The sequence below is a fragment of the Solea solea genome, chromosome 16, assembly GCF_958295425.1.
Source record: "Solea solea chromosome 16, fSolSol10.1, whole genome shotgun sequence".
Classification (NCBI taxonomy): Eukaryota; Metazoa; Chordata; class Actinopteri; order Pleuronectiformes; family Soleidae; genus Solea; species Solea solea.
The window spans coordinates 7,741,461-7,752,826 of record NC_081149.1 but is presented as its reverse complement, the minus strand read 5'-3'; the positions used below and the strand labels follow the sequence as shown (position 1 = coordinate 7,752,826).

The following is an 11,366-nucleotide window of genomic DNA, read 5'->3' as shown; positions in this document are numbered from 1 at the left end:
GTATCAGGTTTTTTTAAATAAATAAGTGAATACATGCAGTGATAGATGCTCAGCCACCTCAGACTTCACAGGTGAAATGTTCAGCCTTTTGGAAGGGGAGCAGATTTATCCAGTCCAAATCACTTCCGTGCCATTTTTTTTAGCACACACTCACTATCTATACACCACTTGTTAATGCTGTAATTTGCCTTTTTTTTTTGTTTAACTTTTTCATTTAATCCGCACAGTTTAGACTCCCTGTCAAGGTGAACAGCAAGATACGAATCTGTTCTTTTACTGTGCAGGGAGAGAACACAGGAGCCGATGACCTGCTGTGCTTGTTTGTGCACATTAGCTACTTTAATTTGCTCTAAAAACATGCGAGAAAAGTAAAATATGTCTCTGATGTGACCCATGTTGTGGTGAGTGTAGAAATATGAAGACCTAAAAACAGCAGCTCTCTTTGGGAGTGTTATTCTTCTTGCAAGAGGCACAGACAGACAGACAGACGGACAGAACGGAGCATCAAGGCTGTCTGAGCAGTAACACAAGGTGATACAGACACATTCTTATGATTAGTACATACATTTTTTCTATAACTCTTCTAAAAAATTGTCAAAGTTCTGGTTTTCTTCTTCTTACTGGATTTCGAAGGATGACATTTTGTAAAGAAATGACAGAGATTTCAGTTTGCTTCTGGGTGACGCGGAGAACTTTTCAAAGTGATCCTGTAGCCTCAGCCGATGCAGCTCTCGAGCTCTAATGCTCGTTGCACCTTTTCTAATTTCCTCTGCACAATTTGCCCATTTAGGAAACCACTTGATCAAACAGTGGGAAGGTTATAAATACCCCTCATAATATCATCGAAATGATTCATTCACTTTTTATTCAAAAAGTATGTCATTGAAACATTTGAATCAATATCCGTCTCAGCTCTCAAGCCTCAAAAGCTTAAAGTAGTTCCGTTATCGACGCTGAAATTTAACCAAATGTTGACAGACAACATAAGACTGAATTAACAGATAACATGTATATTAGCTCATAATAGAAACTAACAGAGGCTTGAAAAACATGTTGTGCAACATGGAGTGTTTGCAGAGACACTGCTGTGTTGTGTGTCATTATTATCTACGCTTTTTTTGTTCCTATTTCCCAGCCCAGGGCTGGTCTGAGATAAAGGCTCCCACTGAGACACAGTTGTCATTTTGTCTAGATTCACGAGTGCCGAGCGTTGGAATAACAGCGGGTATTAGATACTCCCTGTTTGTGTGCTTTTCACGAGGCGCTGGACTTGGAGAATAAAGAATTTGTGGAGATACGATCAAAGAGAATGAATCTTAGCGCCACTGAAAGGACATTGGAATCAACTTCACAGGCATCAATCGATCCTATATGCGTGGACTATCGATCACTCGCCGAAGCAACCCTTTGTCCGAGTCGCCGAAACACGCGCCCCCAAACAGAACGCACGGAATCCATCAGCCACGCGGTTCCGTCTCCATCAATAAGCAGCCATGTTCAGAAATGCTTGGGGCAAATAAACGGCGTCGTTTTTAACAATGCTCGCCTCTTTCTCTGGCGGCAACTGTCCATCATCAGCTAATCAGGACAGTGTGACGTGTTAAGATGTGTCTCACGTTGCAGGGACATTTTATATTAAGATGCTGTGTGACTTCAAACCACTCAAACTGTCAGATATTTAAAATGTGGCCACTATTTGGAATCAATAATTTCTATTTAAAACAAAAATAAGAAGAATTAGTCTTGGAGACTTGCTTAGCCTACCAATTTGTGCATGAGTCACAGCTGCTTGCAGTGTTGTTGTTTTTCCAAAAAGTTCCGTCTTCCCTGAATAGTTTGGATTCTTCCCGACAGTCAGATCTGTGAGACTCGGCGGACTAAATCCTCATCATAAGAGGATCAAGGGGATCGGAATCCGTTTTCTCACTGTCCTGTCAAGACTGACGCAAGAAGAGTGTCTCGTCAGCGATCAAGACGCTCAGCGGACGACAGAGAGGGTGGCATTTGTAAACCGTGTCCTCTTGTTGTGAGGAGACAAAGGGAAGCAACACACAAAAATAGTTTGGGTTGACACGACACGGGCAAAATGTCAGCGGCAATTAGCCGACACTGTGGCTGGTGAGGAGAGAGGTAACCTGCTGTTCAATGGCCTTTAGTCGGAGCTTGACTTTTGTTCTCGTCGCATCTTTTCAGATCATCATCATCAACAAAAACACTCGGGAGGAAGACGAGGGAGGACGAAGAAAAGGGCAAAAGAATTTGTAGTTGTGGCGGCAAAGCGTGATTTTGATTGAAGTGAAAATATTAAAAAGGTAGAAGTTATTGGCGAAAAAGACCCAAGAAAGAAGAAACTGAAGTTCATCATGTTGTAATAAAAGCCACTTTATTATCAGAAGTGTCGGACGCAGTGCAATCACTTTTTCTCATGTTTAACCAAAGTGCACCGAGCATTTTGTTTTGATGCGCGGGGTAAAATTAGAGATTGACAACAAAAGGCAGCAAGTGACACCATTGTATCCATCCTTGTGATTAGACTGAGGAAGAGTCATGACGATGGCTGGCTCCGAGGAGGAAGGAGTGGCGTATTCAGAGAAGAGAAAAACAATCTCTGTCTTTTTAAGTGCAAGAAATGTCTTTGCCTTCCATTAAAGCTCACTAAAGAAACGCAAGAGAGATTACATTAAAAAGTGAACAAATAAAACTTCATTTGATTCATTCAGACTTCTGAAGCCTCACATGAGCTGCTGTGGATATCAATTACATTAAGGTGCCATTAAAACAGACAGACCTTTCGTAAATTATCACATCAAGCTAAAACATTCTCAGTGTATAGTAAAAAAAAAAAAAAGTGTTTCTTTCATGACAAACTCAAAATTCAAAACCTTATCAGTTCAAACTTTTTTAATCACACACTTTCCTGCTACCAAGCGCAGAGGAAGCTCCAACACAGTCACTAATTAGGTGAAGGGATGTCAAACAATGACAAGTGATGAAAATAAGAACTTTTTTAAAAAAATAAAGTGAGTGAGCAAGTCAGTGGTTGTTTGTTTTTTTTCCCCCCTGTCCTTAAAACACCTACATAAATCCTGAATATAATTTCACTTTCAGATTAATTTCAGCAGCACTGGGTATAAATGAGGTCTGTTGGTGTTGCTTCACTTTTTTTACTCCAGTCCAGTTTAATTAATGAAACTGTGCAGAAGTGACTGACACTCAATTAAAAAACCGGGAGACTAACGCTCAATTAAAAAAACGGGAGACTGCTGTTTTATGTCTCCTCACAGGAGCGGTGGCGGCAATAAGATCCTGTCACTGCTCCTGTGTTTATATATCACTGCAAAGACGTTTCACTGAACTGGGTTTGTTATGAGCCGCGTGACACCGTTACGGAGTCGCACGGATGCGGCGCTGTGAACCTACGCCGTGTCTCTAATCAACAGTCTTTGAGCATGAGTCCGAGTCGAGCTCTGAGGTGGACTCTAGTGCTCCTCCTAGAGATGATGTCATAAAAAAGGGTTCACTTTAAAGGTCCAGTGTGTAACATTTAAGGAGGAGTTTATTGGCAGAAATTAAATATACTACCCATGCGTGTGTGTTTGTATTAGCTTATTAGTCTATAAGCCTTCAGGAAAGGTACAGTACTTGCTTTATGGAAGCCGCCATCTACCCACAGTGACACATCTTAAGATGGGAGGGCAACTTGTAAGAGCCGCTTTGCCCGTGGTGTCCATTTTTATGGATTTGCAGCACGCTCTGCACCTGGACAAGAGATTGTCCTTTGGATGTTGGTCAAAGTCAGTTTTTTATCATTTTGTTTGGTGAGTCAGAGATCTACCCGGTCTTTCTGCATGGAGTTTGCATGTTCTCCCCGTGTGTGCATGGGTTCCCTCCCACAGTCCAAAACAGGCAATATAGGGATAAGCTAAATTGGACACTCCAAACTGAGCGTGAGTGTCCCCGCCTTTCGCCCTATGTCAGCTGAGATTGAGCCTCCCACGACCCTCATGTGGAGGATAAAGTGGCAGAAGATGGATGGATGGAGTCAGAGATCTTGGAATTTGCCTTTCCCAGGCATTTGCTCTCTCTTGCTTAATGTTACTCACTCATCGCTCTGTGTGGAAGACAGTGGACAGTGTCCACAGCACTGCTAGTCATTACTTTCTTGCACAAAATGCAAGTACTTTCAATGACCCATGTCTTTTTAAGGTGGTTTTCAAAAATGTTCAAGCGCCTTATTCACAAACTTTCAAGGTAACTATTATAAATAGAAAAAAAAGAGAGAAAATAAAAGAGCTTCTGTTCTCAAAGACACAGCTTGTTGCAAGAGCACATGCAGTCTGTCACTAACTGACCTGCTTACCGATGCACAGACAGACACACCACCCACTGTCTGAATGAAAGTGTTGGTTATGTTTATCTTGCCATTGCTGATTTTTCACTAAAAAATTAAAATGTGATGGACCTTGGCTTTTGGTAGCTTCTCTTTTCATATTTGTGAAACTGGGAGTTTTCTTGTTTCCTTGTTACATGTCCAGTTTGATCTTTAACACACCTACATCTAAAAAAAAAACCTTTGTGGTGAAGCTTTGAATTCAGGATGCACTTTTTTTTGGAGTTGTGTTGTGATGATACAGAGTTTACTCTGATTTGCAGCAGGCAGATGGGAATCTGTAGGAAATAGTGAGTGGGTGTTTACCAAAAAATAAAAAATAAAGATGAGACATTTTACCCAGCATCATGAATTCTGAAACTCAACTTGTTTTTTTGTCAAAGAAACAATACTTTCTGTCCCCTTTTTTTTTTACATAACAGCCTACAGCGTGCCACACAATTTAGCAGTATCACGTCAGGTTTTAGCACATAGTGTGGGTGGAATAACTAAATCCTGTCAAGTCCTGATATCATACTGCGATCCTATGTTCTCTGAATTAAAAATAAAAAGTAGGTAAATAAATGAAAAGAAATAAAAATGTAAGACATCCAGATAACGTGGGCATTTGCAAGAAGGAAAAAAAGGGGGAAGGTGTTTCATTCCCGCAGGGTGCTGCACTGCAGATGCTTGGTGAGGTTTATTCTTCTCAGTAACTTAAAAGGAGAAAAGATTACTTTGGATCTGCTGGGACAATCCTGTGTGATGCAGCCGGAGCACAGTTCAGCCGTGGTAATTTGGCACAGAGAGCAACAAGTGGTCAAATGGAAGTGGACAATTTTCCATCCCTGCATGGCATGGAGTTTACTGAAGATCTAGTGTGTGACTAGGTCATGTTTGTGTTTCCTGTTCTGCAGGATGTGTAACTAACAAAAGCACTGACAGCACAGCGGGAGTCACGTCGTTGCCCTACAAACGTTGTATATTCTGAAGGCTTGCTTCATGACAAACTATCGCACAGAGCAGGCGCCTGTAATGTGGAAGCCGTATCTGGGATTTCTGCACACATCAATCACTTTATTTTTCTTTTCTTTTTTATATGATATTCTTCTCTATTCATCATCGGAGTGGCACATTTTTTTTATTTATTTTTTGCGTGAAATACATAAAACTTTAGCTTCATCAAAGTTCTCCCAACTGGGTATAGTAAGAAAAAGATGTGCCCTCATTCCTGAGATTTTATGGTGCACGTAGTTGACGAGTAATTTCAGAGCTCATTAAAACCTAAATCTGTCCCTTTTGACTCTAAATGGCATGGACGTCTTTAGACGAGTGCAGTGTTGTCCACAAATGTAAGTGTAAGGGGAATAGTTATGAAATACCTCCTGCTGTCCGTGTGAGTAGATTTTAAAGTGTCATTTTATCACACGTTGTGAGCCTGATACTATTTCACAAAAATGTTCAGCAGGGTTGTGAGTGTCAGTTTCAGTGAAATCCATGTTATTACCAAAAGACAAGTGGTGTCAGTCTTGGGAACTGTGCTCCCGTTTGGACAAAAATAGATGACACATGTTTGGCTATGTATGTGGCATTGATGAGTGGACACTTGTGTGATTGACAGCTGGTGTCTGGTTTCACAATGGGAGTCCCGATTCTCATCAATGTCAGCTGTAATGTTCCTTAAAATGGCTGAACACTCCTTTCAAAACAGCACTCTGAGACCGTAATCCATGCCTTTATTACGTCTCGTCAGTCAGACGTCCCTCTCACGTCTCCAGCTGAATCTAAAGAGAGTGTTTCCTTAGACACGCCCCCTCACTGTTAAATGGCTGAACAATGTAGTCAGTTTAGCACAGTTTCCACTAATTCTTAACAGTTTGGTATGGTATGCAATGAATGTCTGTAATTATAGTATATTATTGAATAATTATGATTTTAGCCAGACACACTTCTGGCACAGCTATTGCTATCCAGCCTACACAAAGGAAACGAGGGCCGTGTGCCGGTTTATTCTTCACATTTTGCTGCTAAATTAATACTTTCAAACCAGTGCTGGTGCTTCAAAAGTTCAACTCAACTCAAAATATGTCATTTACACAAGATGAAGTTGAAAGAATTAATAAAAAACAAACTGGTAAAATGCTGTGATGTGGATGAAACAGTCACTTGTGGAAACAGCTCTGACACCAAAATCTATGAGAAAATATTCTGACTATAAATCACTTGATTTATACCGTTGGTAAATACTTTTCTACAGACTTAATGGTCTTTACTGTAGTTTCAGGTCTTCTTCACTAAAGCATGATGTCCATTTTGTGAGTAATGGTCAATCAGATGATGGATCAGTTTGAGGATAAAAGCACGGCGTGAGCGTGACCACGGACCGTGGTTCTCAAAATAATAACAAATCTAGCAGAAATCTTACACTCAAGGCTTTAAAACAGCAGCTCACAAACCAATCGGTGATGTCACGGTGGGTTAACACTCGACACCACAAAATTCTCTAATGAAGTGGAGGACTTTTTTCTCCCTCCAGAATCCCCTCGGGTGGAAATTAGTGTGGAGGAGTCATTGACTCCAAACCCCAGTTGAAAGCTCTCACAGCCGTGGCAGTGCAAGTGCAAAGTTATGTGGTGACAGTCTCTGAGAGGCAAACGTGAAGTTAGACGCTAAATGTTACGAGAATGGCTGAAAAAGTCGTACAGCTGTGTGACTATAAGAATTATTTTCCCAGCGTTTACATGAGAGTCTCAATTAGTGTATGTTTGGAGATGAGAAGCTTAACGGATTCACACTCCCGCGTCTTTGCTTGTGTAAATGTTATGATGGAGAGGAAACGTTGACTCAACATAAGCATCTGCCTCGCAGGATTCAGTGTGTGTGACAATAGGTGGCGCCATGAGCCATATTCAGCCCATAAAATGTGCATTATTTTATGACTTTCATCATAAATGTGATTTGTTACAGCCATATAATTTAGTTTTCAGTTCAAAAAACACATTTAAGTGTCTCTTTAAGTGGATGATTTAGTGTGTGTGTGTGTGTACTCATCCCCTCTTTAGAGACTTTTCTGGCATAAACACTGGCCTTGTCAGGATCAGGAGTCCTTATGGAGACCAAAACCTGGTCCAAATGAAACTGGTGAAGTTTAGGGCGAAGATGTGAATTGTGATGTAAGGTTAGGCATCAACTGGTTACTGTGAAGGTGTGGAATTATGTTTTGTTTAGGCTGTCCACATGAATGAGAGTCTGCACGTGTGTGTCCTTTATTGCAGAAATGATTTGTGTCCCTGTGCAATGGATGGCTAAAGAGCAAAGAGACAAACAGAAGAAACAAATGCATTATTATTATTTCTTGTGTCGTTGAAATAACGATGAGTAACATTCAGTCACTCTCGCTACAACCAGCAGTGTCCTTGTGGTCGAGTTTCTCATGCATGTCACATCAAACCAAAATAGTATGGGAGTATTCAAAGAGGCTTCTGTGCGGTCTGCAGTTCCATACGTCTCACTGTTCCTTGTGAATTTTTTTTTTTTTTTTTTTTAACCTCTCCTGTCCAGTACCCAGGACATGTAATATGATTGACTGCATGCCTTTTGGTGTCGGACAGATTTGATATGTGCAGGACGAGTCTGGGATACTCGGAACTGCAGTATTTTTATTTATTCGTTTAAGGATTATGTGTTGCGGGCAGCCGGACCGGACAGGGGGACAGGGGGACAGGGAGTGGACTGACAAGGGGATGGGGAGTGAGCGGGGAGGAGGAAGGGAGGGGGAGGGGGAGTGAGAGAGAGAGAGAGAGAGCGAGCGAGAGAGAGAGGGAGAAAAAAGAAGAGAGAAAGAGATCGAGAGGGAGAGAGAGAGAGAGAGCAAGGTGGACAACAGTATAATACGTGGGTTAGTACCATTAAATTGAAATTATATAGACAGAACATACCTGATAAGACAGAACCTAGACAGCTTAAGGGTGACATTAGTGTGTTAGTAACAGGTTAATAACATTAAACAGTTGAAATTATTTAGTGTATACAGAACATACTTTCAGATACAGTTTATATAGTAATTGTTAACGACCACATCAAGAGAGTATGTCCGGGCTTACAACAGTTATATCAGTTAAATTTAATTTATCTTAGCGTGTTAGTGTGTGTGTGCGTGTGTGTGTGTGTGTGTGTGTGTGATCGTGCATATCAGTGTATATGTGCAGGGGTTGTCATTAGGAGTGATTGGAATCTGGGTGGGGGACTGTGCCAATGTCCGGCCCGTCCCCAGCGACGGGCCGAAAATCATCCAGGCGCCTAAGGCGCCCAGTAGCCGTACAGGGCAGGAGAGGCCCACAGCCACCACCCCCAGGATAGCAACGCATCCATCCCGCAGGGGGCCAGTCGGAGGAATGCGGGGGGAAAGCCCCCCCACCCAAGGTCGACCCGAGGGGGCCGACGGCGACAAGACCATGGACAGAGGCCGAAACTACCCCACACTCAGGCAGGCCGCAGAGGCCCAGGGTCCCCGCACCCAGAGCCCGCCAGCGCCCAAGGGCAGGGCCAGCCCACCACCGGGGGGAGAAGCGCCCCCCCCCAGACCGCCCACCAGGGAGGCACGGCCAGATACCCACCACTGCCACCCCCACCGCCCCCCAGAAGCCGACTGCACGCCCCCCAGCCCAGGGAGGGACAGGCGGAGGCCCACGTAGGGCCACCAGCCAAGGGGGCCCCCAGAGACGGAAGAGAGGCAGACTCCCGAGCCGGTCCAGACCCCCCAGGTAGAGGCAGGGCCAGTGGTCCAAGGACCCGCCGTGCCCAACCCCGCGGTGCCCCGGAGAGGGGTCCCCCAACATCCAGGAGCATCTGCGCCCGCCGACGACCCCCGCCGGGTAGGCAGACTGCCGCCCACCACAGCACCTTCAGGGAGGTGCGTCATGATGAGCCACAACCATGCCTCCCGGACACCCCCCAGACCGAGCGCAGGGGATCCGATCCCCCACGTCCAGCGACGCCTCATGGCCACCACTGCTGCCCTCACCCAGACCGCCAGTCCCAACACGGCCCGGGGGGTGAGCAGGAATCGAGCGCTCAGGAGTGCACCCACGACCACCCCCCCCACCCCAGCCCACCGGTGAGTGATTTGGAGGTGTGTGCGTGTGTGTGGTGTGTGATACGATGTATGTTGGTATCTGGGGTGTAGTTAAAATGGTGGAGGGAAATGTGGCACGGGCGTCCCACTGTTGGCAGACAGTGGAGCCGTCGACGTGTCTCTCGCCCACCAGGCCCTAATGTCTAACATGCGATAAAATTAGGGGAAGAGTGGCAGATCATCGGGGGGAAGGAGAGCGGCCCCACCATGTGATGGTCCCACCCCCCGACCCCCCATCAGCTCAGCCACACCCCCCCCGGTGCCCTAGATGTGTGTGTTTAGATGTATCATCTGCGGTGGGGGGGGGCGTAGGGGGTGGGCAAGAGTGCCCCCCCAAGTAGGTTGCCAGCTTCCTGACTGGCAGGGCCATATGCCCCATTCCCACTCACCCCCGGCCAAGAAGGGAGCAACCCGTCCAGGCCAGGGACACGCCATGGCATCCCATGAGTGCCGCCGGGGCGGAGGACCAGATACCCCCACACTCGACCAGAAGGTAGGACCCCGGTGAGCACACCAGCCCCGACGAGGCAGGACCCACACCCAGGCCACCACGGCATTACTGACGGCAGCAATCCCCAGACCCCGGCCCCGCCCACAGCCCAGGAACAGTCCAGACCAGGCCCACGTTCCACCCCATCTCCCATCCCAAGGGTCCCCAAAGCAAGGCGCCCCCCCGCGTGCCCCCCACCATGCCCCCCCCCAAGGGACGGAGGACGCACAAGTCCGCCCCAGAGCGCAGCAGGAGCACAGCAGCGTGCACCGCCCCGCCACCCCGGAGGGCAGATCCCAGGGGGGATCCCCCCCCCCCCCCGCTAGGGGCCAACTCCACCCCCCAGCGCCCCGCAGGCCCCAGCGCACAGAGACCCAGAGCCCCTACCCCCACCCGCAGTGCGGCGCCAGCCCAGCCCCAGCCCACGGCCCACCACCCCCAACCCCCACGGGCCCCCCAGGCCAAGGCGGCAGTCCCCCCACAAATCCACCCCAACCCCCGTAGGGCAGACCCACAGCCACCGAGGGACGGTAGACCCAGGGCCACCAACCCACACAGACCACCAGACATCCCCAGTACCCCAGATGCACGGCCCGCAACACCACGGACCGACCAGGGAAGACACAGTCACCAACCCGCCCTAGGAAATATAATCAATTAGAGGTGTCCAGGTCAAATCAAATATAGGTAATTGTTTCTTTATGGAAGCAGACATTCTCTCCATAGAGATGTGATCTAAAATTAAATTTCTGTATTGGTTTAAACTTAAGTTTTTCTTGTTTTTCCAGTTCAAGAGGATAGTTTTCTTGGCGATGCTTAGGCTATTGATTAATATGTGTGATTTTTCCATGTTTATATGTATTCCGTTTAAATCACCCAGTATGCATAGCATGGGGGAAGGTGGTATGGTGTATTCGAGACATGCTGAGAGGTCCTCGCATACCCTACACCAGAAGTTATACACCGGTGTGCATAGCCATATAGCATGCATGTAGCTATCTGCTGTGTTTTCGTTGCAGTTTGTGCAGATATTTGATTGTGAGAGCCCCATTCTGAACATCCTTTGTCCTGTGTAGTGTGTTCTGTGTAAGATTTTGTATTGTATTAGTTGTAGGTCTGGATTTTTTATCAATTTGAATGTGTTAGATGATATCTGTAACCAGAAATTTTCATCTAGGCTGATGGATAGGTCCGCCTCCCATTTTGTGGTTGGTAAAGAGATTATACAATCATTTTTAGTCAATAGTGCATGTGTTTTAGACACCATTTTGGGAGACATAAGGTTTAGAAATTGTTTGATCATTGGAGGTAGTTCTAGATCCAATTTACTGGTTTTAAACCTCGTCTGGATTACAGATTTTATTTGTAGATAA

General features: G+C 45.8%; 1 protein-coding gene across 1 annotated transcript; it reads left to right on the top strand.

Annotated features, from left to right (window-relative positions):
- The first annotated feature begins 9,288 nt into the window (after positions 1-9,288).
- Positions 9,289-10,654, top strand: LOC131475239 (basic salivary proline-rich protein 3-like). The gene is made up of 3 exons (XM_058653214.1): positions 9,289-9,485; positions 9,786-9,996; positions 10,154-10,654. The coding sequence occupies exons 1-3, from the start codon at positions 9,289-9,291 to the stop codon at positions 10,652-10,654; spliced, it is 909 nt and encodes a 302-aa protein (XP_058509197.1).
- Positions 10,655-11,366: the final 712 nt, after the last annotated feature.